This window comes from Protopterus annectens, chromosome 9.part0 (genome assembly GCF_019279795.1).
Source record: "Protopterus annectens isolate FY-2018-M chromosome 9.part0, PAN1.0, whole genome shotgun sequence".
Lineage (NCBI taxonomy): Eukaryota > Metazoa > Chordata > Ceratodontiformes > Protopteridae > Protopterus > Protopterus annectens.
This window is the reverse complement of record NC_056743.1, coordinates 769,136,273-769,162,984: the sequence shown is the minus strand read 5'-3', so window position 1 is coordinate 769,162,984 and position 26,712 is coordinate 769,136,273. Positions and strand designations below refer to the sequence as shown.

General features: G+C 42.1%; 1 protein-coding gene across 2 annotated transcripts in view; it reads right to left on the bottom strand.

Moving 5' to 3' along the window:
- The window catches only part of TTC17 (tetratricopeptide repeat domain 17), a 3,338,929-nt gene that overhangs the window by 493,068 nt on the left and 2,819,149 nt on the right, over positions 1–26,712 (bottom strand). For both annotated transcript variants that reach the window (XM_044083397.1, XM_044083398.1), the window contains one exon: positions 20,883–21,042. In XM_044083397.1, coding sequence (XP_043939332.1) covers positions 20,883–21,042 — 160 coding nt within the window. The remainder of the gene's footprint in view (positions 1–20,882; positions 21,043–26,712) is intronic.

The window sequence follows — 26,712 nt, the reverse complement described above, 5'->3', positions numbered from 1 at the left end:
GCCGTCGGCTGGCGACAATTTATGGCCACACTCTATGCACTTCCTCAATACTTGTTTAGGCTGATCAGCCATCCTAAAAAAAGAGAGAGACACACAAGGCCTCACTCCAACCCACCACATGCTCAAAGATACACACACAGATAGAGAGAGAGATGAGGTGGGGAAGAGATACTCTAACAGACCAACTTTTTTTTTTTAACACAACGCACCAGCAAGGGGAGGAAAGGGAAAAACCTACACTACTAACACACACACAAAACTATTGAAAGTTTACCTTAAAACTTCTAAATAACTACTCAACACCCGGAGATCAAAGACCATGATGCAAGCAATAGTCATTGTGAGGGACCTCCTCGGCTGTCCCTGGGGCCGGATGATGGAGGACAGGCCCATCTGAGAGGGAATGGCAGGTGGATCTGAAGCAAGAGCCCGAGGTCTTGAATCCCTCGAAAGAACCCTCTCCACGACGTCGAACGCCAAGGGAGAACTGCTTTCTCTAGGATCCGAAAGCAGTCTCCTCGGATCCGGTGAGTGGATTGGTGCCAGAGATGATCCAATCGGATCCGAAAGAGCAGTGCGCTCCGACCTCAACGGAGCTGAAGGCCCACTAACTCCTCCGGATCCAACACTCAACCCACGGCCCTGACAGCTCGGATCCGAAAAAGGATCCGACAGACTCGAGGGTACAGTCGGCACCGAAGTAGAAACCACTGTCGGTGCCGACATCACCCCGGCTCCGAAGCTAGACTGATCTGATGGCTCCGAACCCCGAAGGCGGGTCGGAGAAGGAGCAATGGGGGCGAAAAAGGGGGTCGAGCTCCCCCCCCCCCGGAGGGGGCGGAAGCAAGAGCACTCCCATCTGCATCTGGGCCTGAAGAAATCGACGCATCATCCGGTCCATGTCTGCATCGGATAAACTTCTTGTGGATCTGGACAAAGCCGCCGAGGCCGGCCGGGAAGGCCACCTAGACTACCTCAAAGGTGACCGGGTCTCCTCCTCCGGCTCCAGGGAGAAACGTGGAGAATGAAGCCAGGAGGGGGAAGACCTGGAGACCATGAGGGGAGAGGCAAGCTGCTTGGACGGCGGGCCAGAAGGGACAGATTCAGACCGCCTCTTTTGGCTGCGGTGCCTATACTTTTCCCTCTCTCTCTCCCTCTTGTCTCTCTTTATACCGTCCCTTTCCTCCTGGACCAAAGAGGGAGGTTGAGTCCCGGCCAGGGAATCGGAGGCAGTAGGTGGGGCAGCCGCGGCTGGCACCACAGAGGAGGAGGAGGCCGAAGTGGAATCCGGGGGTTAAAGGCCCGTAAGGATTAACTTCTTCCTCCTATCCCTCAAAGCCCTGGGGTTGAAGGCTGCACAAATAGTGCAGCCCGAAGAGAGGTGATCAACCCCCAGGCAAATAACGCACAGAGTGTGGCCATCCGCTGGGGACAGCTTATGGCCACACTCGGAGCATTTGGAACACACAGCTTTGGGGCCTTCAGACATTATAAGAACGGCCCACATGAACACACCTTCGCACACAGACAGGGGGAGGGAAATAAGCTAAAAATAAAGAAGAAAGTTTTTTAAAATTAGCTAAAAATACTAAGTTATAAGGGAGTCAGTCACACAAAGATACAGAAAATTCTGACAGGAAATATATATATAAAAAAAGCCTGAACTCACGATACCACTATTGGAGCTCGTTCTAATAAGCTTACAGAAGCCACGACAAACGAGATCTGGGGGTTAGAGGGAGGTGGCAGGGCATTATGGGTAGGGGAGGAGCTTGGAGCTCAGATCTTTGAGCTAGGAAAGCTGCCGGCTCAGATCCAAATCGGATCTGATACCCACAGGTTGCTGATCAAATGAAGTTAACTACTTCAGATCATACATTTGTTACTCTGTCCATTTCATACTTTTTTAGTTCTATTGTTTTTCATTTATTTGAAAAAAATGGTTAATAAAAGGGAATGTAATAAGGAACAGTCTCCCAATGTTTCTTCAGTTTGAAAAAGGTACACTGTGGGGAAACTGGAGTTCTTTTGTAATGTTGCTATGTTGACAAAAGAATGTACGTGGACAGATAATGAAACTGTGAATAACCAATACAAGTGCACCAAGCATGCTGTTTGCACAAGAGGTGCAATAGTTAATGTTAAAGAATACATATCATTCCTTAAGAAACTAAAATGGTCTGCAATGGGAATGTGATGATATGCATCCTTTAGATCCAGGACTACCATAAAGCTAGAGGGGGGGGGGACAGGAGGCACAAGAGACCGAAGACATAACATTTTGAACTTTGACCACCAGATTTGGAAAAGAAAGATCCAGCACAGACATACAGGAACCTTCTTGTCTTGAGAACTAGGAAAATCCTTGAATAGAAACCTTTGCCTAGGATATTATGATTTCTTGACAAGACATGTGGTGCAAAGTGGGAGGAAATAAAGAAGTCTGGTTCCCTGGTCATGAAATAATCCCCTGGAACGGAGGAAGGGAGTCCCACTGCCAAGTGTACTGCCACTGGATTACATTCAGAGCCCAGCTGTCTCAATCAGATGTCAAAATATTAACAGAACAATGATGATTCTAGAGGGAAGCAGATATAAAAAAAAATACTGCTGCTGTCAATGGGTCCTGAATGCAGAGAAAGCTTTTGACAAATTAAGCCGGGGTTTTATGAGTAGGGCAACAGAAGCATTTGCACTCTCTGATACAATACAGTTAATTAAGAGGATACAGGAAAGATCAAAGGCAATAATTAAAGTGTGAGGGTTCCTTTGAGATAAGTTATGTTTAAACAGAAGAACCAGGCAGTGATGTTCTACTTAACCTTTGCTATTTGCTTTATATTTAGAGCCAAAGGGAAAGAAAATAAGGGACTCAAAGGCAAGGATGTAATTGCTATGGTAATTAAGAAAAGTTGGCTTGACTTACAGATATTACTTATTTTCTGGATAGACATCTCGGTTTTGTGGAATATTTTGAGACAGTTTAAAGTCTTTTCCGGATATAAAATTAATGAAGATAAAAAAGGCTATAGAGATAAATTATGTATCCACATGATCTGGTTCAGCAATACCCATACTTAGGGGGGGGTCTACATTATAAGATCGACTGTTGAAAACATTTAACACCATATGGTCGATGTCTTCAAACATCGAACTTATAAAAACAACAAAAAGAAAAAAGTACCCTAACGGGTTTAAGCAGAGGGCAATCCCCCTGCACCCCCCACTACTTAAATATACCAACTCCGAGACCACACTACATTGCAGTAAACGGAAATCTCCCCTTACGGAGATTTCTGTTTACACGTTCGACTTGCGCTTTCGCTATTCTCGTGTCGACAATATCAGCTTTGATATTGTCGGCTTACGAGAATAGAATATAGACTCATTTAGGGGATGCAATAAGATGAAGTATTTAGGAGTGCGGTTTAAAAAGAATTCTCTTATGGCAGCTAAGGGTAAGTGGGAAGAGATTAAATAAAAGATAATACAAAACTGAGAAACTGGAAGCACTTGTTTGTGGATATAGATAATATGATACAAGCAGTGAAAATGTTTTAATCCCTTTAGTTTTATGTATGGGTAAAGTACATGTTTAGCAACCATAGCAGTTGCAGATTATAATAAAGAATTGAAGGAAATTATCTAATAGGGGAGGAAGGCAAAAGTTAAGTGGAATAAGATGATCCTTCCAGTAGAACAAGGTGGTTTTGGATTACCTGACGTGAACAGATATTTTAGAGCTAGACAGTTAAAGCTCATATACATAACAGAAGCAGAAACATATAATACAAAATGGAAAGGAATGATGATGGGGGGGGCACAGTTCAAGAAATAGAGAGAGTGGGATTTTGGATGCAAATCCTTATGGAGAATAAGAACCGTACAAAATATTTTATTCATAAAGTAGCAGAAAATATTTTAAGTACTAAGCCAACATAAGAATGGACAAATGAGATTTTGCTAATCGGGATGACTGCAAGTAGGGGGTAAAAAAATAGGCAAGAAGGGCTAAAATTTACAAGATAAAATGGAAAATTAGCCAAGGTACAGGGAGCAGATAACCAGAGAGGGAAAGGTAGTAGAGTGGGGATAAGGCCAAGATGACATCTGGACTGCAAGATAGAGACTGCCTTTCTTACCGGGGATTGTTATTCTCTTAGGCAGAGAAAAAGATTTTAGCTGAATTTGGAACAGAAACTGATGTTAAAAAGAGGACAATTAGTACGGCATATGAATACTGCACAACAACTTTAAGAATCAGAGGAGGTTAGAAAATATTGTGGAGAGAGACTGAAAAAGCAATTTACAAGAGAATAATGGGAGGACATATGTATGGCTCCCCAAGTATGTAACAAAGTCAAGGTGGTTTATGATCTTTGCTTGGAAGTTTTTGCATAGGTATTTTCATACCCCAAGCAGACTTCAAATTATTTTTCCTCGGGTAGGTAGGCAAATGCTGGAGGTGTGATGGGAATGAAAGAGAAAACTGGGAACGTGTTTTTGGGAGTACAATGATGAGTTGGCAAATTTTAAAATTCCTTGCAGACTATTCTGCCAGAAATATTTGCCAATGAGATGGTTGTAGGAAATGATTCTTTTGTGCTGGGACACAGGATCTGAAATCCATAGACATTGTAAGGTCTTAAGCTTAATTCTGCTGGCTACCAAAAAAGCAATTACTAGAAAATGGGAATCAAAGTCTAAACCAACTGTTTTTGAAGTTTTGAATATTATACAATAAATACAAGAACTGGAAGAGGGACAATTAGTAAAGCATATAAAATATTGCATGACAATTATATGAATCAATCAGAGGAGCTTAGAAAGGATTGGGAAGAGAGACTGGCTAAACGATTCACAAAGAGACAATGTGGTGATATATGTATATCTCCCAAATATGCAACAAAGACTATAATATTTAGGATCTTTGCATGCAAGTATTTACACAGGTATTTTTATACCTCAAGTAGACTCCAAAGAATTCTTCCTCAGGTAGATAGCAAATGTTGGAGGTGTGACGGGCAAGAAAGAGGTAGCTGGGAACATGTTTTTTGGGAGTATAATGAGCTAGTGGACTTTAGGGATTCTCTGCAGACCACTTTGTTGGAGATGCTGGATGAACAGACTGGACTGACTGGGGAGTTATGCTACAGAATCGCAATTGCCTAGACAAAGTAAAGCTTTACTGTGTCGAATTACGGTGGCTGCCAAAAAAGCAATTACTAGAAATTGGAAATCAAAGTCTAGACCAACTTTACTAGAAGTAGTGAATATAGTAACAGATAAAAACTGGAATTGCAATTTTTACAAAAGGAAAGGAGCAAACTATATAAAAAATGGGAATTGTGGGAACAATATATGCACAGCAGGAGCGAGGTTTAAGAGGTAGGATTTGAATGAGCCATATAATGCTTAAATAAATGACTGGATGGTTTATAAGCGATGTATAATGTCTGCAACTACAGTTGTTTCAATGGTGTCTGTGATGTAAACTGCAACTAAAGTGGTATAATTCTGTATGTTTTCCATTTATATAATTGTAAGATTGCCTTTGTCATATGTGAAAATTTAATAAAGATGTTTGGAGAAAAAAAGAACTGGAAGAGGGGACCTTTACAAAAGGGAAGGAGCAAATCACATAGAAACAAATGGAAATAGTTGGAACAGTACATGTAGAATAATATTCAGGAGGAGGAGTGAGGTTTAAAGGAAGCCAGGAATTCAGCAATTTATGTAATGTTGGATTGATGATAGTTGCAATGTATAATTTAAGTAAAGGAAAAAAATGTTTTTTTTCCTGTTAATGTATGCCTGCCTATGTCTTAAATGATAATTTTAACAAGTTGAAACAAAAATCTGATGTCAGAATGTAAGACAATGTCTCAGAGATATTTAAAGGATTCAAAGTTGGGGGTGGGGTGAAGAAGAGCTGCCCTGGGCCAAGCTGATCTTGCTGACTGGGGCTTTTAGATAATTGTCCTTTCTTTTTAGAGCATCATTTACATGGTTTCTTAAAACCCTTTCTTCCAGGCTCTTGCTGCTTAAACTGTTTACTCAAAATCGAAGCTGATGAGAAGGGAAAATTAGTATTTGTTCAGGACAAGAAAGACTGAAAAAGCTCCCTCTCCTTAAATCAGTTTTCACCTTTCATCACATTTCTTACCAGCTCAGCTGCAAAGTGGCCTAAAAAAACTATAGAAGGCAGAATTAAACATCACAGATTTATCATGATCAGGCAGATTCTGAGAATGAAGCCAAGCCTGCCTCCTCTAGACTTCTGTAGAAGCAGCAGCTCTGGAGTAAGACTTGGTAGTGTAAGAATACTTCAAAATATGCTTCAGTCACCTTAGAAACAGTTGACAGAAGCGGTTAATGAATTCTTTAGCTCACAAGAAGGAAGGTAAACCATTAACTTCTGCATATCCTCAGAAAATAATAGCAAAATTTTAACATATGAGCTTAACAGTTTAAAATCCTGAAAGTTAAAAAACTAGAGGAATACATTTTCTTCCCCAGCTTATGCACTGTTTTCCCATCCCTGTCAGAGGGATTAGGGGTTAGCAGCAACAAATGAAAACAGAGAAATAATAGCTGGGTCTGTTTTATGAAGAGAAAACAGGTACTGGTTTGCCTGGGGTACTTTTTATAACCAGTCTGACTTCTTGGAAAGAGAAGGGTAACTTATCAGGGCAAGCTAAAGCAGACAAAGAAACATTCCCTAAAGCAGGCAACACAGGAGGAATAGTTGCAACTTTAGGCATCTGTAAATGTAACAAATCAATTTTTTGTGTCAGGAATTTCATTAGGTTCCCCACTAAAACCTCTTTATCTTAAAGTGTCAGAAAAAATATATTTCTTCAGAAGGATAATCTGATGAAATACTTTCCTCAGAATCAGAATGGTCAGAATGAGAAGAAATTCCTGATGTACATCCATCCCCTTTTAATGTATGCTCATCTGAATGAAAATCCCTATCAGAAACTCAAGGAACTGTTCTTTTATATCTTGAAGAATCAGAAAACAATGACAAAGCAGTCATAAATTCCTTAACAAGTCATAATAAATCAGCCGTGAATACAGAAATAAAAATAGGAGACTCGGAAATTCTCTCACTAAGCAAGTTTTCCCTGAAAAAATTACTAATAACTGACACACATTCAAAGACCAGCTTCTACATCCCTCCCCCAGGCAAGTGAAGTCCCTTTATTTGCTCCCAACCCATGACACTGTCAAAAGTGTCTCTTCGCTTGCCCGAAAAGGGCATCTCTACAGCCAAAGACAACTTGGGTATTGGATGATCTTTGGTGACTGCAAGAGCTACACCCAGAAGGCAGTGGGAAAAAGATGAGGAACAGCCAGCCATATAAGTCACCTACTGGCAGCTAAGGCAGAATGGAAACCATCCTGATACCCAAAGACTCCTTAAAAAGAAGTTATGTACTTACCATAACGTTTCATCTGTGTTGTCCATTTGCATTCTTCCACAACTATTGGGTTCAGAGCCAAAGCACAGATCCAACTTGCCAATACTATAGCTCATGGCCATCAAGAAAGCTCTTGAGCTCCTCCCTACCCATAATGCAACCACCCCTAACATACCTCAGATTTAGTTTGCTGGATAATTTAGTAAGAAATATGAGAATAATATTCCTGACAGAACAACCCATTACCTGGAGCTCAGCATAAGACACAGTAGTATCCTTATTTCATCTTGTTCTTCCAGACGTCTGTGATAAATAATGATGGGGGTTGGTGTGCAGGAAGCGGAGGAAGAATGAAAATGGACAACACAGATGGAACATTATGGTAAGTACATATCTTCTTTATCTGATGTTGTCAGATTTCATTTATTCCTCAACTACTGGGAGAGAGTCCCCAGCCACCAGAAATCCCAGGTGGACTCTAAGGACAGATATTGAACCAAAGGTTGCCCTGCCCCTCGAGACCAATCTAGTTTGTAATGAGTAACAAAGGTATGACGATTGCCCCAAGTATCAGCTACACATAAGTCATCCATGGAATTCACTGATAAAGATACTGATGACACTGTCATATATCTAGCTGAGTGGGCTCTCAAAGGTTTACTGTAAATGAAACATATGTAGTTGGTAGGCCTTCTTGCCAGAGCTACCTTTGTAACTGATTTATCTTGGCATCCAAAAAGGAGATAAATAGTTGGTCAGATTTTCTAACTCCTTTTGTTCTAAGTAAACAGAAGTGTAACTGTTGGCGTACATCCAACAAATGTAACATACACTCTCCTTAGTTTTCAAAATTTGGAAAGAAGACAGGCAGATTGATGGACTGAGATTGAATTCTGACACCACCTTAGGAAGGAAAGAAAGGTTGGTTCCAGCGTTATCCTTTCCTTATGAAAGATCGAGTAGGGGGGCTTTAGAGGACAATGCCTGAAGCTCAGAGATTCGTCTGGCTGAGGTAATGGCCACAAGGAAGACCGTTTCCAGGTCAGGAAATTAAGATCACATTTTGCTGCCGGCTCAAAGGGGGAATGAATTAAGGCCTGTGGTACTAAATTCAAATCCATGGAAGAGTAGGGTCTTTATAAGGTGGTCTCAAAAGAAGAATACATCTCAAAAGACCTTGCAAAGCTTTGATGAAGCAAGGAAAGAATCCTCAAATCAGATATGGAAGTTAGAGTTTGCTGGTAACTGAACTCTAATGGGTGAGGAACTAGCTATTTCACTACATAATGCTGCCAAGACCTCAAGGACACTTTGTATATAAATCAGAAAGGGCCAATGTGTTTCTGATGTACCCAAAAAACAAATCTCTTCAATTTGCTACTGTAAAGTTTCCTCGTAGAGGCTCTATGGGAAGACAAAAGTATATGATGGACAGGGGATGAGAGCACAGACTGTCTGGCTATCAACAGAAGTGGAGAAACCTTAATATCAGCTTTAGGTTTGAGATATCTGGGTGAACCATGCCTGTCAAAAGAGACAGAAGGTCTGGATTTGGATCTAGAATCCCAGGTGGGTAAATTAGATGAGGCCAAAGAAAGGGAAACCAAATTTGTCGAGGCCAGTAAGGTGCAAGAAGGATGGTTTTGCTCTTCAACCTGGCAGCTTTCTGCAGAAATTAGGGAATCAAGGAAGTTGGGGGATAAGCATAGAGAACACTGGGAGGGAGGGGGTGCAATTTTGGAGCAGAGCATTCCTCGGTGATTCACCTGGTGGAGGGACCAGGGCAAAGATGTGCTGCACTTGTTTATGGGAGAAGCAAAAAGATCACAGCAAGGCTGGGCCCACTGATGAAAAATCATTTCTTCCACTTTGTTGTTGAGGGACCACTTACGAGATAATAAAATGGATCTGCTCATCTTGTCTGCTATCATGTTGGCCTTCCCTTGCTATCAGAAAGTGGTTGAAAGAGATCACCCACTGCCACACACTGAGGGCTTCTTGGTACGAGGGGTAATATCTGGTTCCTCCTTGTTTATGTACCAGAGGACAAACATACTCTGTCTGAAATCCAATCATTTCTGAAGGGAGCGCGTCTTAAAATGCTTGCAACACTAAAAGCACTGTCCTCGTTTCTAGGACATTGATATCCACCATGTTGGCCTCTTCAGGGAATCAAGTGCCTTGAACTGTTTTCCCCAGGAAGTGCCTCCTACCCAAACTGGGAGCCATCCGTGGCCATTACGGACTTGGGCTGAGGGAGAACGAAAGGACAGCGTTGAGCATGATCTGATCGAATAGACTGCCAAAGATACCTTTTGCATGCTTGAGTGATTTTTTATTTGAACTGACATGTTGATAAATAATCCACTATTGAGTTTCTAGCATCCAATGAAGAATCCTCATGTGGAATCTCTCTAGAGGAGCTAAAATAATGACTGTTGACATTGACATTAGGGCTTGTAGAGTCAACTGTGCTGAAATTTTTGTACTAAGAATTATCTTCTTGACATGGAATCTGACAGTCTGTACTCCTGCAAGAGGAAGAGAAGCTGTTACGGATACATTGTTGAAAACTGTTCCTATAAACTCCAGTATCTGAGAAAGTTCTAAATTAGATTTGCTGTAATATATGGTAATTCCTAGAAGACAGCAAGTTTAGAGTACCTGATTCTCTTGTTCTTATGAGTAGATGCCTGCCTGGGGCAGCAATGAGCCAGTCTAGATACAGAAACACTTGGAATCCCTGCAGTCTCAAGTGAGCTACTACCACTGCCATGCATTTGGTGAACACCCTGGGGGCTGTGAAGCGACCAAAAGGCAATGCTCTGAACTGGTAATGACTGGCTCCCAGATGGAAGTGTAAATACCTTCTGGACTGTATGTTCATTTTTGTGTGACAGTACGCATCCTGAGGGTCTATCGAGCACATCCAGTCATCCCTGTCGCAAAATGGACTGAAACTGAAATGTGACCATCCAAAACTTTGTATGTTGAACATATTTGTTCAAGTTCTTGAGTTCCAAAATTTGTCTCCAGTCCCCTGTTTTCTTTGGCACAAAGAATCTGGAGTAAATTCCAGATCCTATCTGGTCTGGTGGGACCTCTTGGATGACTCTCTTCTAGCAGCTTTTGAATTTCTAATGCTACTGTTTTCCCTCTGATTGGATGGAACATCTGGAAACTTGTATGAGGATGGGGAAGGAAGGAAAAAGGGAATTATATAACCTCTGGAAATGATCCTCTACACCCAGGTATCTCTTGTAATGTCTACTCAGGCTCTCTGGTGTAGTCCTAAGTGACCCCTGATTGCCTCCAGAGATGGACAATTGGGCCTCCTTTCAGGACTGCGGATAGGGTCTGTCACAGAAAGAATTTCTAGACCCCTGGTTTTGCTGGCCACCTCTACCACATGGGCAGTATCTCTCACTTGAGTCCCCCCTGCCTCTGGGGGAACTATCTCCATGTGGATCTTGGAAAAGAACACCGGGACTTCTTGAAACAATTTCTGTTCCCCTCTGATTCCTGGAAAAGGTCCTTTGAGGGGTCGAAAAATGCACTCCAACAGCAGAGATAGTCTGTCTTGCAACTAGAGAGATGTTTCTTTCAGTTTGGGGTCGAATAAGGAGGTTCTGTCAAAGGGTGCATTGACAAAAGAGGACATGAAGGGCTTCAGAAAGTCACATAAGCACATCCAGGCATTTCTCCTAATGGAAATATCCAAACCCGCTGCCCTTGAGGTACCCTTGGCTGCATGAGAGATAAGCCTCAGGGATGAGTTTCAGACAGAAGCTAGAGTCATCAACTGTGAAGCCAAATAAGCCTGAGTCTCAGCAGCAGTGGTCCCAGAAACAGTATTTGACTGTTCTTTAATCAAATCTCTCTGTAATCTTGTGAAATGTGCGAGGTAGTTCAGTGACCTGAGAGCAAAGGTCGCTGAAGTGTAGACACACCTCCCAAATTTGTCCACAGCCCTAGTGACTCTGTTGGATGGATGGAGAGTAGAATTTGCTCAGCAAGTTCTTTCTTAGTGGCCATCACCATGACTATAGCATCCACAGGTACGCCTTTACTCCAAAATTCCCTTCCTGCGGGTGGTGCCAGAATCCAATCCGATCTCCTGGGGATAGGTTTGACAGAGTCAGGCTCCTTACACACCTGCTGAGTGATCAAATCAATGAGCTTGTTAGCGGGCGAAGTCATCCAGGAGGTAGAAAGGCCAGATCCAAACAATTCCAGGAATACAGAATCCTCCGAGAAGGACTTTGTGAGAACCAACCACCTCTTTGTTTATGGATCTCTAGGATGTCTCCGAATGAGACTTCTTCAGGTGGTGAACTTAGGGATACTTTCCCTTCATCGAAAGTGGTATCTTCAGTGATGGATTCCCGCAGGGAATCTAAGTGCCCCCTTTTGCACTTTCGCTTCTGGGGTACTTCTTTAGTGGGATGCTCCAGAGAAGTATCAGAAGAAATGGTGATACCCTGCTGGGTAGCCTGAAGAGTTTGGGCTGACTGTCCCTGTGGTGTTGAATGATGAGGCTTAAGATGCAGAGACACATGAGATCCAGAAGGAAGATCCAAGGGGGGACAGACTGTCCATCTTGATGAAGCAGGGAAAATTCTCTCCATTACCTCAAAAGCAGAATGTTTCAGGGAGAAGGAAGCCGACATAACTGTGAAGCCATTCTTCTGATCCATCAGCCCAAACATTCACCGGAGACAGAGCCCAGAGCTGAACTGCCCAAAGCCGACGCTCCAAAGGGGAGAGATGGCTCCGATGACGTCGGAGTTGACTCCAGATCTTGCAGGGACACCATGGCTCTGAGTTTCATCTGACTCAGAACTCGTTGAAGCTGGAGCACTCAGAGAAATCATCAGATCCGATGACAAGGATATCCTTTTATCTGACCCAGATGGTCATGGCAAAATTGAATCCAAGGGCTCCAAAACAGGCTGCCAGATCAGAGAAGGAGCCAAAGGTAGAGGTGTAGTGCTATGGAAAGCTTCCTGACCTGACGGGGTAGGAGCTGGGAAAACCCCTATCTCTATCTGTGCCAAGAGGAATATCATCATCCTATCTGCATCGGCTCCAGTGAGACTCCTGGAAGAATGACAGGAGGCTACAGAAGGGGACCTTGAATGCCATTTTTCCAGAAACAAGAACAGGACCCTAGAAGGTATGGGGTCAGTGGTAGGCGAATAAGTTCTCAGAAGCAGTTTCGGATCCAACAAACTCAGATTTGAAGATGATCTTGGTGATCCGAGCAAAAGCTTAGAAACAGCAGCCTTCGGATCAGACAATTTTCTTTTCAGTAGGCTCCACTGAGAACAGAGTTGAAGACTTAGAGGGCTTGGGGGGCTTTTTAGAAGTCTCCTTTGAAGTAATTTGAGGGAGTTCAGCCCCAATAACTGCCTCTGTAAAAGCAGTAGATAACCACCCCTTTAAAATAAGTTTGTTTTTACGATCCGTAATGGCTTGCGTGTTGACATTTTTACAAATAGAACAGTCAATATTTAGGTGGTCTGGGCTTAGGCAATAAATGCACAGGTCATGTGCATCCCAAAGTAAAAGCTTATGACTGCATTTCTTGCACTTCTTGAACCCAGATGGACCTTTCTCAAACATTTTCTTCCAAAAAAGGACAAGGAGAGATGGCTCCGATGACCTAGGAGCAGACTCCAACACCCCAGAACTTCAACGAGTTCGGAGTCAGATGAAACTCAAGAATTATTAGACATCTACAAACCCAAAACCAAAACAGGCTGCCTTCTCTATAACTATAACCCAGCTATATCCTGGAACTAACTCCCCTTGGAAATAAAATCCCTCCAGCATAGCAAAAGTTTCAAATTAGCCACAAGGAAATACTTAAAAACAAAGTGGTCTTGCCACTGTAGCCAACCCCCCTGAAACCACCATCATTTCACCTATTTCACCACCTCACACAAAGTATCTATAACACTATTCCCCTGCCTCTTCTACCTCTTCCCTTCCTCTATCCCCAACCACTCAATTCTTACAGCCTCAAAGCAACCTACCTGTCTAATCTGTCTCCTATACTCTACCTCCCTTACATCTCCTACTAGCCATGCTTACTTTCCTTCCTTGTTTCCAAACTCCTATACAACTAGATCCTACCCACTTTAAATAAGTATCTGCCTATTAACTCATTTTGCTTTAAGCAGCTTAAATAATATTGTAACTAGTCACATTTTCTTCTGCTAATTGTTTAAAACCTTGTTTGTAACAACTCACATACTTGTCTGCCAACTTAATACTCTGTATAATTGAATTGCCCGAAGAGCTTTTTTTCTCTCCAGGTCTCTGCTTGTAAGATCCTATAGCTGATTGTTACTGCTATGTTACTAAAATTTAATAAATTGTTTTCTAGTCTTGAGGAGCTTTTCTCCCCAGGTCTCTGCTGAAAATGAGCCAAAAACTCAGCCAGACTAACCCAGTTAACAAATGTAAAATAAATAGGAGGAAAGGAATAAAAAGTTTTTTTAGAGGTGGTAGAGGAGGAAGAAAAACAAATACCAACAATGGTACACTAAAACACACTGAAAAGTGCAACAGAAAGTTAAATAGAAACTAGGGAAATATTAGTGAAATACCAACTATGGTATATAAAAAGACATACACTAAGTGTAAAAGGAAAGATATTAACAAAAAAGAAAAAATACACTAATCTGATAAAATGCTCGAGAGCTTAAATGACCACATCTATTTTGCGAAAGCAACAAATGAGATCTGAGGTATGTTGGGGTTGGTGCATTGCAGGTAGGGAGAAGCTCTAGAGCTTTCTTGATGGTCACGAGCTACGGTATCGCCCGAGCCAGATCTGAGCCCAATAGTTGAGGAATGAATGAAAACTGCCATCAGATCAACTTTTATCTTTTTACAGGCATGAGAAGGTACAATCTTAAAGATCAACGGTAACTCCACAGGTAAGCCAAAGAAAAAACATCAAAACAGGAAGCGCAGCCTAAACAAGTCAGTAAACTGTGAGACAGAGAGGATCTCTGAGATAAGTAAACTACTGACAGCCCCCACAAGCACATTATCCTGCCCCAAACAAACCAACACTGCAGTACTGAAAAATGTTTTAGTCAAAAATGACACTTTTCCTCGCAAAACCCACACACACAAGCATTTACATAAAAACTTCCTTAGAAATGAAATGACAGTCCCAAAACATTTGGTTTCCTAGCCAAACATAAATTCTGAATTCTGACAGAAAAAAATACAAGTTTTTTTTGTAAAATCAGAAAATAGTGGAATGTCTTCTACAAGGGGCTTATCTGCCCAGCCTTTGAGTATCGCTAGCTGACATATGGGGCCTAAAAGTGCATTCTCTATTCAGTGGCAAAAAAAGTCTGAAGCTTTTTGCACTCCAACTCTCTTTCTCATGAAGCTTTGCTTGGGCTCCCGACAGCTGAAGTGCATGAAGGGCAAACAAAGCTTTGTGAAACTGGCCAGTTCCAGGAGATAGTACCCATAAAAGCTACTGCAACAGTGATCCATGTGATATGCGTCTTGAACATCTACGGACATACCTCCCTCAGTGCACTCCAGTTCAAGCTTATGTTAGCCTCGAGAAGTAAGGAAGCAAGCCACTGTTTTTAGGACTTCAGGCTGTAGATCCTTTAGGTAAAGTGGAATATAACCCAAATTCTGTTATTTAGTGTTACAGGAAATCTCTACAAGGATCATCTCACATTCACAGTTACCACTTATTCCAGTTTGTAATGAAAAAAGTACAGTTGTGTACACTTACCATAAATGTAGATGTTCGAGTGTACTCACTGTTGCAGTCATCACATTTGGGTTATCTGCCTGCAGGTAGCCCTCAGTCGGCCTGTATACAAGAGCTTGGGATTTCTGCTTCGGATGCTGTCGCTTCTTCCATGACATAAGGGTATAAAACATGCAGCTGACGCCATTACATCAGTTTTTCTTGCCCCAGATGTCAGGAGACCCCACAATAGGAAGCAATTACTTGGTGTGGAACACCCCCAGTAGAAAGTAAATACCAATGTTATAAGATATGGCCAAACAAAAAAGAATAGGTAGAAGTATAGAAAAGTCAGGGGGGGCTGGAAGGAGGGTAACCAGGACTGCAACAGTGAATACACTCCAACATCTACATTTATGGTAAGTGTACACAATTGTACTATGTTCTTCGTGTTTCACTGCTGCAGTCATCACATCTGGATTGATTCCCAAAGCTGAGGATGGGTGGAGGCAGTCAAGAAGCATTAGGGCTGGCAAGCAGGCCCTGTAAGACGGCATTGGCAAATCCAGCTCTGGATTTAGAAAAGATAGATAAGTGGAAATGCTTGGTGAAGGTGTGTACAGAGCTCCAGGTTGCAGCTTCAAGGATGTCCCTGGTAGTTACTCCCCTGATAAATGCTGTAGAGGTTGATGTAGCCCTAGTGGAATGTGTTCTGATCCCCTGTGGGGTAGGTTTCCCATGGTGTTTGCAGCAGAAATGGATGCAGTGTGCTATCCAATTAGAAATGGTTTGCTTTGAAATGACCTTGCCCTCTGTCCCTGTAGCAAAAGCTGACTCATATGAAAGTTTAGTCCTGCCCAGATAGAACCTAAGCTGCCTGTGCACGTCCAGAGTGCAGGATTCTTTCCCCTTTATTCTGAGTATTAGGGAAAAAGGTTGGCAAATGAATGGATTGGCTTAAAGCCACACTAGACACCACCTTGGGCACTGCTGGTTCAAAGGGTGGAAGCGTGAGTTCTTCCAATACAAAATTAAGGTCCCAGGCTGGAGTGGTAGCTCTCCTGGGGGGTCTTAAATTTTTGGCTCCTCTCAGGAACTGTTTGACCAGAGGATGAGAGAAGAGGGGTTGCTCGGTATTATAATGAGCCGAGATAGCAGAGGCATGAATCTTAACTGATGAGAAGGACAGGCCTTTGTGGAGCATTTCTGTTAAGTACTCTAGTATATGAGGTAAGCTGGGCACAGCTGTGTCCATTCCTTGAGACTGGCTCCAAGAACAGTATCTTTGTCACTTTTCTGAATAGGATTTTCTAGTACTAGGCCTCCTTGCCTCAAGGATGACATCCAGCACCTGTTTACTGAGGGTTGCTGGTGATGAGTTCAGGGGATGAGCCAGGCTGCTAGGTTCAGGGCTTGTAGTGGAGGATGCAAAATCTGGCCCTCCTGCTGGGACAGGAAGGAGGGGGTCTGAGGCAGATGCCATGGTGGCAGTACTGTCACACTGCGCAAAAGTGGGCACCAGTGTTGGCGTGGCCAGTCTGGTGCAATCAGGATTGTCCTTGGCTTGTCCTGTTTGATCTTTAGTAGAACCTTCGAGAGGGGGGGGAAGAGGGCAAGGCATAGATTGAGAGGTTTTCCCATGTAAAGGACAAGGCATCCTCTTTCCTTGCTTGGCTGTGGAGAGTTCTGGTGCAATATTTGCTCAATTGATGGTTCTGAGGGGAAGCAAAGAGGTCCAACTCTGGTGCCCCCCACCTGTGGATCAGAAGCGTGAATGATTTGGGTTCCAGTTTCCACTCGTGTGGGTCCATTAGATTTCTGCTAAAGACATCTGCCAGTGAATTTAGTTTGCCTGGCAGGAACTGAGCTTGCAGGTGCACTTGATTGCTCAAGGCTGTGTTCCACAGAGCCATGGCTATCCTGCAGAGTGGGTAAATGGGCTTGTTCATGTACCACATAACTGTGGTGGTGTCCGTCTAACAATAGTTTCCCTGGAAGAATAAGGCATCTGAAGGCAGTCAGAGCACTCTGTACAGCTAACATTTCTTTTTGATTGATATGCTGGTGAATTTGCTTCGGGCTCCATTTGCCTTGGATGCATTGTCCCTGCCATGTGAGCCGCCCATGCATAGTCTGATGCATCTGTTAGGGTTTGGGCGGCAGGGGGTTGAGTGAAATGGAATCCTTTGTTGTGGTAGCAGGCCTCTGCCCACCAAATGAACTCTTCCCTTAGGCAAGGAATGACTGGAATCATTGTTTCCAGGTCCTGAGCATGTTGACACCGGAGACTTTTTAAGTACCATTGAGGTTTCCTCATATGCAGTCTTGCATATGGAATTAGTAGAATGCAAGAGGTCAAGAACCCTAGGGCTTGCAGTATTTTTCTTGCAGATAGCTGGGTTTTGGTGCCCAGTAGACTGAAGGATTTTGTCAAATACATTTTTTTTCTGGAGTGAGGAATGCCATCTGGGAAGCTGTGTTCAAGTTTGTTTCCAGGAATACAATCTGTTGGCTGGGTACCAGATGTGATTTATTTTCGTTGATTGTGTACCCCAGTGAAGTTAGAAGTCTCTCTACAAATGTCAGGTGCTGGTGACTGTCCGCCTGAATCAGGCAATCATCCAAGTATGGGTAAATTTGAATTCTTCTCTGCCTGCAATATGCAAAGGCTGGAGCTAGGCATTTTGTGAATACTCTGGGTGCAGTAGATAAGCCAAAGGGAAGTGCAGAGCCTAACCTGAAACGCAGATATTTCCTGCAAGATTCCGTTATGAGGATGTGCAGATAAGTTTCTTTTAAGTCCAGGGTGGCTAGCCAGGAGTCCTTGGCAAGCATAGGAAGCAGCTGTTGGAGTAAGCATTTTGAACCTTAGAACCACCAGGAAGGTGTTGAGAATAGACAGACACAGGATAGGGTGCCTAAAGTTTTCTTTTCTTGGTACCAGAAACAGTCTGGAGTAAAAACGTTGTCCCCTTTGCGCTGCTGGGACAGGCTGAATAGCCTTAATACTGAGAAGAGACAGTACTTGCTTTGGGGCCTCTGCCCACTTGCTTGGGGGGAGGTCTGGCCATCCACTTGGGGTTGGCAGTGAGTGGAAGTAGAATCTGTATCCCTGGGATACAATGTTCAAGACCCATCTGTCCTGGGTGATGTACTCCCAGTTTTTTTGCATGCAGGGCGAATTTTCCTCTTAAGGGTGCAAGTACTTGGGCAAGGCTTGGAAGAGGTAAGGATAAGTCATTGCGAGATTTTACCAAAGGAAGGTGGCTTACTATTCCCTGTTTTAGAGGTGGGAGCACTCCATTGCTTAGATCTGTGCATAACAACCTGAGACTGTAATCTTGGTGGTCTGCTGCCCCTGGGCTTGGACTAAGAAGGTCTGGGAGGGACTGGAAAGGACCAGTTTTTAGAAGGCCAATGCCTACTGAATCTAGGTGGATGTACCTGTAGGAAATCTAACAGTTTGCATAGATTTAGCTTTTTCCTTCATCTTTCTGAGTACAACTTCTGCTTTATTGCCAAACTGGCGTTCTTGGTTTAATGGTGCATCTAGTAATTTTGCTTTGACATGGTCTGGCAAGATTTGTTCCTTAAGCCAAGCATGCCTTCTAAGAACAGACCCAGTGACAGCAGCCCTGTAAGATGCTTCAAAGACATCAAAACCACACTGCAAAGTATGTTTTCCAACTTGGTTAGCAGAATGCATTAACTCTTGTAAATCTTTATGTTCTGCACTATCAGGAATCAACATAATTTTCTATTTAATTAGCTCCATAATATGCTACTGATGCTTTAACATATGAAACTGGCAATTTAAAGCCCTGATGGCATACCCTATCTGTCTAAAGTCCTAGAATCCTTGTCTGAAGGGGTAGGGTTTTTGGCTGTTGTAGCCTTAATGCCTTTAGGTCCCTAGGAAACGGTCTCTGGATCCGCAGTAGGATTCTTAAAGATGAATTTGTGAGAGTCAGGTACTCTGTAATACCTGTCAGGTTTCCTGGGAGCTGCAGGCGAAGTATCAGGGGTAACGCTGGATTCCAAGAAGACATCATCTACAATTTCCAGAACAGGAGGGATAGCTAGAGGACTGTGCTGAGGCAAGTTTAAAAATTTACTGAGCCTCTTTTTGGACTGTGGGTAGTCCTGGGACTCCCAGCGGTAAATGCTCTCTAAGGTATGCAGGGTTTCACCAAAAGAAAAATCTTCTGGTGGTGAAGCAGAGGGAATGGAATCCTCTGCATCAGAATCCTCATAGGTAGATACGGGTATGTCCTGGTAATCAGAAGGATCAGAGTCGACAGACTCATGGAACTGAAGAATCAGAAGGAAAATCAGTTCTTGGTCTTTTGAGGGGGAAGGCTGGCTTCCCCTAATTAAAGTTATAAGATCTTCAGCCATTCTAAGCATTTGTTTCTGAGGCATGTGGGCCTGAGAATGCGCTTTGGTCGTCTGTTTCCTAGGCATAGTGCGAACTCTGGGCCTGAGAAATTCGGTATTTTTGGTTTGAAACTAAGTCGTTGGTTTAATATGAAAATCGGAAGGCTTGAATACACCCTCAGAAGCCGGTGACTGCACAGCGGCACTGGACCCCATCCAAGGTAGAGACATCCGCAAGTTCCATAGTCGAAGAAGCATCTCGCTGCATACAGACTCCGAATGGGTCTCCGTAGAGGCCTGCAAATCTGTAGAAACAGTTATCCGGGGCTGCGAAAGCGCCTCACTGAGTAGCGATGGACTGGCGACTAGCTTAATGGAAGCCTCTGCAGTTCTGGGCCTATGCGGTCTGTCTTTATCCTCAAGTTTTTTCAGAAGATCAGTAGTCAGATGGCTTATCAAAGCCATTTTGGAATACGGAGAACGAGAGCAAAAGAATTTAGTGACAAAATAGCCCAACGAAGAGTTCAGGTGTTGAACAAGGCACAAAACCGACAGCGAGGAACGTCGTAGTCTGGGCCTAAACAGGTGACGCAGTAAGAATGAAAATCTCTGAGGTGATTTGCTTTCCACAGGCAAGACAATTATTAACTTTTTCTGACATTGGTTAAAGCAAGAAAAAAGGATCCCCAACGAGGTACTTACCTTTTAGAAGACTTTAGGTTTGAAACTCGAAAAACGAAAATTTCAGGAGGCGGCCGACCGGCACTTGCGAACTGCTTCTGCTTCGGATGCTGTACGGCAAGAAAAGCTGATGTAATGGCGTTGGCTGCATGTTTTACAACCCTGATGACCTGATGCCATGGAAGAAATGACAGCATCCGACGCAGAAATCCCAAGACTTTGGTATTCAGGCCGACTGAGGGCTACCCGCAGGCAGATAACCCAAATGTGATGACTGCAACAGTGAAACACGAAGAACATCTGTGTGACTACTAATGAGAAACATGCCAATGAAATGAGTTGGGCGGGGTCTCCAAAATATCTGCTAAGAAATGTGTCACAACAGTGATGTCTGGTGACTGGATTCTCCACATGTATGAAATAGTGGCAGACTATTTTGAAGGCAGTAAGTGATCTACTCACAATTTATCATGCTATGATTACAAGTTGGAGTGCTAATCCATAGGAATCCATCTTAAATAAAATGCAGTTATCTAGGCACTTTAGACCATAAACAAGTCAATTTAGCTTGTCATCAATTAAGATAAGCATGTATAACTGGGGTCTGCCTATACACCTGATGAGAATAACTTAAAACAGTACCACAAACTATCTGATATTACCTCTTTAAGCTGACTTTCTCCAGTATAGTGTATACTAGCCCGGTTAGATACTCCTTGGAGATGATCCAGTGTATGCATGCTAGCTGGCAGGTTTGGGTTGCACAAAGGTTCCACTGCTGGTTCCTGCAACGGTGTGGCAAAGTCTATGTGCTCTGTGACACTAAAAAGATGAGAAAGAAAATAAATCCATCTTTGAGCTATGCATATATCTAATACTACCAACTTAAAATGAATTACAACTACGACAGAGTGCCTACAAACATACCTGAAAATATAAAAGGATCCTTATGTTTACTCTACATTGCTTCTGAAATTTTCATCCTTTCCTCCCACAGTGCAATACAGAAAAAAATACAAACCATGAACTAAAAGACTTGGTCTTTGTTAAATGAAATACCCAGTCATTCTGAACTACTTTTCATCTGTTTCACATTTTTTTTTACCTATGCACCTCATAAGTCAAGTTATTTACTGATTTTATGAGTAGGTGGAAAAATATCCCCAAATTATGGTTCTTAATCTTCCATTTACCAAACATGAACACTAAACACTTGAAATTATCAACTTTAACTGGCAAACTCGCAGCATAACTTAAAATGCATTGTTTTACACTTGAACAAAATGTTCTGCAAAAGCATAATGTGATTTATAATTACTTACCCTGTAGATCTGATAAACATAGCTTGGCAATGAATACATAACAAACCTGTTTCAGTGTAGAATAAGGAATTTTTTAAAGATTCATAACCACTCCCTATTGGAAGCAGCAGACCTGCTACTGTCAGTCCTAAAACTTCAAAAACTAAACGGAAATTCAGACCAAAACTAGCAATTTCTAGGTGTTTTGGCAGGGGGGGACTTCATCCCCTGATGTGGGAGTGAGGGATTGCACCCTTGCTACTAACTTGAAAGCTGCTGTACCTCTGAAATACTTCAAGAAACTACAATTTTACAAAGTATCCATTCCTCCTAACTAAACTTAAAATGTTACTGTTTCAAGGATCCCAATTATTGTCTTTGTACATTCAGCAGGCAGTCGCATCCTTGCCGTCTGAAGGTAGTGAACAAACTTGGATAGTGACAATGGTATTTCTTTCTGAAAATTCTCCATACACACATATGCAGCAATACCTTGTAATCTGGAAAATAAACTACACAAATCAAGGAACAACAATGTACAAACCCTGATTAGGCAACAACAGATGTTCAGCATATTGATCAATATAGTCTAGAAGATTTAGGATCTTTGCTTGGAAGTTACCACCATAGGTATTTTAATACCCCAAGTAGACTTCAAAGAATTTTTCCTCAGGTAAACAGCAAATGCTGGAGAACTGATGGGGAAGAAAGGCGTAACTTGGAACATATTTTCCTGGAGTGCAATGAGTTGGCAGACTAAGGATTCCAGTTGTAAAAAAAAATCCAAAGCCTGGAAACGTTGAGGTAAAATGCAGCGTTTATTCCAAACAGGAAAAAAATAACAAAGCTTTCGGGATCAACCCTTCATCAGTGGGTAAAAAAGAAATCAAACGCCTTCATTTAAATAGTAATTCAAACCATAAAACTAATCACATGACACAGTTGTACTAAGCACTTCAGTTTAAAGACATACAGGTAAAAGTGTTACTAAAAGCACTATAGCCATAAAATAAGTAAAACATTTAACCACACAGGATATTATTTGAAAGTTAACTATCTTCTTTTTAAAACAGATTTAATTGCTGCTGTATTTAAACCTGGAAAACAATCAACTTCTAAATGCGTGATACATGAGTATTCACACAATTCTAAACTCATTATTGAGACCCCCCCCCCCATTTTTTCTTCTGTCTGATGTCAATCACTCTAAAGTTAAATGTCTGTGTACTTCCTTTCTCCCTCATATGCTTGTCCAAAGCATTAGTTACCTCTCTATGTATTTCAGGTTTGTGGTCAATAATTCTGTCCTTCATTCTTCTTGTGCATTTCCCTAAGCAGAATACTTAGCATACCTTACAGCATGCCATATACACAATGGCAGAGGTACTGCAAGTTGCAAAACACCTGAAAGTATATTTCTTCTTAACGTTAGCATGTATAAATTCACAACTTGTATTTATATCATCACAGCATACAGGTTCATAGGTAGGTACTAGGCTATCTGCCCGAAGGCATTTATAACCCTAGCCGGAATGTGTTGGCTTTCGCCGCCCCTTTAGATTAGTTCCCTGTGCCTCAGTCCAGCAGAGCCATTGAAGTGATCCCCAGGGTAAACTTTCTGTTTCCCATCCACTCGTCAAAGTTTCTCTTGAACAGGGTTAGCGAAGAGCTCTGCCTAATGTAGACTGGAATCTTGTTCCAGAGCATGGGAAGTCTCTGGGACAGGAATCTATCTCTCCAGCATGTCCTATTTATTGTTGTGGTGAGGTTTAGATTCCTAGAGCGTGTGGCTCAAGGGGATATGGTTTGCTTTAGGAGGAGCATGTCCATCAATTTTGGGTTGGACATGGCTTTGTATGTCAGGCAGAGATCACCTCTGAGTAGGCGGTATGCAACAGAGTACAGCTGGAGTTTCTTCAGTCGAGCTACATAGGGCATCTGCTTGAGGTCAGTGATCCTCTTGGTGAGGTACTTCTGTGGTCTTTCCAGCTGTTGCAGGTGTCTTGTAAGGTACATCCCAAATGGGGTGTTGTACTCTATGATGGGTCTGATGAGTGATGCATAGAGGGGCACAATGACCTCTTTTGATCTGGATGCAAACCCTTTTGTGATTAGGTGGGCCATATAGAAGGATTTTCTAACCACTTTGGCAATGTGATTATCAAAGGAGACGTTACTATCTACTTGGGTCCCCAGATCCCTTAGTATGACATTTGTATTTAGGGGTCTACCACCTATGTAGCAGTTTGTGTGTACTTTGTTTTTTCCAAAGGGGATGACTATGCACTTTTTGGCATTTAGCTTAAGGCCATGGTTTTGACACCAGGTATCTGTCTCAGTGAGACCCTTTTGGAGGATGTCTGTGTCAGCCGGAGAGTCAATTATAGCCCCTAGTTTGCAGTTGTCTATGAACTTGGTCAGCCGTAGTCCTCCTGTGCTTGCCTGCACATCTGAGAAGTATACATCGAACAGAAGTGGTCCTAGGACTGAGCCCTGGGGAACGCCACTTGTAACCAGTTTAGAGTCAGACCTAGCTCCAGCAACTCTTACCACGTGGGTTCTGTCCATGAGCCATTACAACAAGGAAATGTACCCCGTTTTCTACTTGTGTTCAGCTTTTATTTTTAAAGTCCTTATAGGATAATCTGTTTCAAATTTGGACAGATACGATATGAGAACATGTGGACCTCTCCAACTATTCTGATTATCTCAGGCATGTTTTTACGAATACCCCAGTTGTTTCTAATACTATTCTTAACACCCTCTGATCTAAGATTATGTGTCATGACATAACGTACTTTATTTTTAATAGAATTATGACATGAACTAACATGGATAGTTTTACTAGAAAAGTGGGGTCTCGCTTTGCCTGCTCTTTCCATAAATACTTCATCTGCTATATGTCTTAATGAGTTATTATAACCACAGCATTCAAATTCTGTGGTCATTCTATCCAGTTCCAATTTAAAGTTGGCCTCATCCATGTTTAGTTGACTGGCTCTTAACATTTGTCCTTTGACTAAACCCTTAAAAGTGTGTGTGGCATGCATACTATTTCTGTGGATATATCGGTTGGAGTGTATCTCTTTTCTATGTATCTATACCTCCACTACATTTAGTTAGACTAACATACAGATAATTGCGGATACAGAAAAATGGGGTAGCGATGGGCACCCCAATGGCAAATATGTATGCCAATATTGTTGTTTCGTGCTTGGAAGAGCAGTTTGTTTATAGTGAACTGCATCCTTTTTATGATAAAATATATTTAAATGCTTTGCGGATGACATTTTTTTTTGTGGGCTGGTAATGATGCTGAACTTGAAGTGTATACAGAATATTTAAATAGATTCACTAACTTTTTGAAATGTACAGCTCGGTTTTCTGTGGATACTATCAATTATCTAAATCCGTAAATCAGTGCTTTGGAAAGGAAGCAACAGAAAGGAAGATCTATGGTTGCTCCTCTCTCTTTTTTTTTTTTTTTAAATAAAGGTTGAAATTCGTACACTTTAGAGGTACGAGAAAATCAGGTACGTTTCTTCAGTTTTGAATAACGTACCTGATATTCCTAGTATTTTCTCCATACTCTCTCATACCTCTTGGACTGGATATCAAATTTTATTTTTTTTTACTTTTATAGTCAAGAAAACTAAAAAAAGTTATAGCATATATTAACAGACGAAAGACTGGGCATCCAGACTTTCCTTCTGTTGGTATATGCTTAATTTACAATGGGCATGCTGGTAGGGCTGACCAATCAGTGCGCTCATTTGTGAATGTTAAAATGGCCAGTCATTGTAAAATAAACATTTCCATTTAACTGCTACTGCTTCCATTTCAATTAATCACTTGATTACTCATTCGAGTTCTCTCGCATCACCTTTTTCTTGTTTGACTTTCCAGACACATTAGTTTCTATCTCAAACTCTGTACAACTATTATTGCCTTTTTCATAACCAATGTTGTTCTAGGTCTCTCTAACTCTATGTTGTAATGACATCATTATACAAGGACTCTTTCTTTAACTGCTCTGGTTAACGCACACTAAGCACAATTACACTTATCCACGTTGTTAATTTAATTTAATGCTTGTAAAGGTGTGGAGCTTTTATCCCCAGGCCTCTGCTGAAAAGGGGTCAGCTCCGGCCCAGTCTGACTTTTCCAGTAAACAAACAGAAGCTAATAAAAGAATTTAAAACTGTAAACTAACTGTAGAGTTCCAAAGTAGTCTTACATCAGCAGCAGGTCAGTGACTGCTCCAAAAGATTAACACAGTTCTTTTTTGCTAGCCTTAAAAAAATAAATAAATGGTACTTCTCAATTTCTTCCACAGATCACCTAGCCTTAATCTCTTTGCAGTCAGAGCACAGAATAGTAAAGAAAATTTTCCTAATTTTCCCTAAATGCTTGCTTTTAAAATTTCATAATAAAAACAAATTTAAAACAAAACAAATGCAAAGCAAAACCAATCTAAGCTAAAGCAAACTGCAATAAATAAAAACAATTCAAAACTCTAAACTGTAAATGTAGAAAAATGGTTAATGTAACAAAGTACAGTTGTGTACCTACCATAAATGTAGATGTTCGAGTGTATTCACTGTTGCAGTCATTACATTTGGGTTATCCTGCTGGCAGGCTACCCGCAGTCGGCCTGAAATCCAAAGTCCTGGTCCAGCGTCGGTTGCTGTCGCCTCTTCCCTGACGTCAGTGCGCCGGGGTATATAAGATGCTGCAGAGGTCATTTTCTTCAGTTTTTCTTGCCACAGATGTCAGGTGCCCCCAAAAGGGTAGGCTAAAAACATTGCTTATAAAAAGCATACACTAAAATAACGAATACCTTCATCTACAAGCAAATACACCACATAGGCTGTATAGAATAGAGAAGTACAGACAAGTCCCAGCAAAGAAAGGGGGATGGTGAGTGGGTAACCTGGACTGCAAGGTTGAATCCCAAAGCTGAGGTTGGGCAGCTGGGTCTAAATAGAATTAGGAGTGACTAGGAGGCCCTGCAGAACTGCAGTGGCAAAGCCTGCTCTGGATATAGAGTAAAGAGGTAAGTGGTAGTGCTTGGTAGAGGTGTGCACTGAACTCCAAGTTGCAGCCTCCAAAATTTCCTTGGTTGGTACTCCTCTGAGAAAGGCTGCTGATGTGGCTGCTGCCCTGGTCAAATGTGGCCTAATGCCCTTAG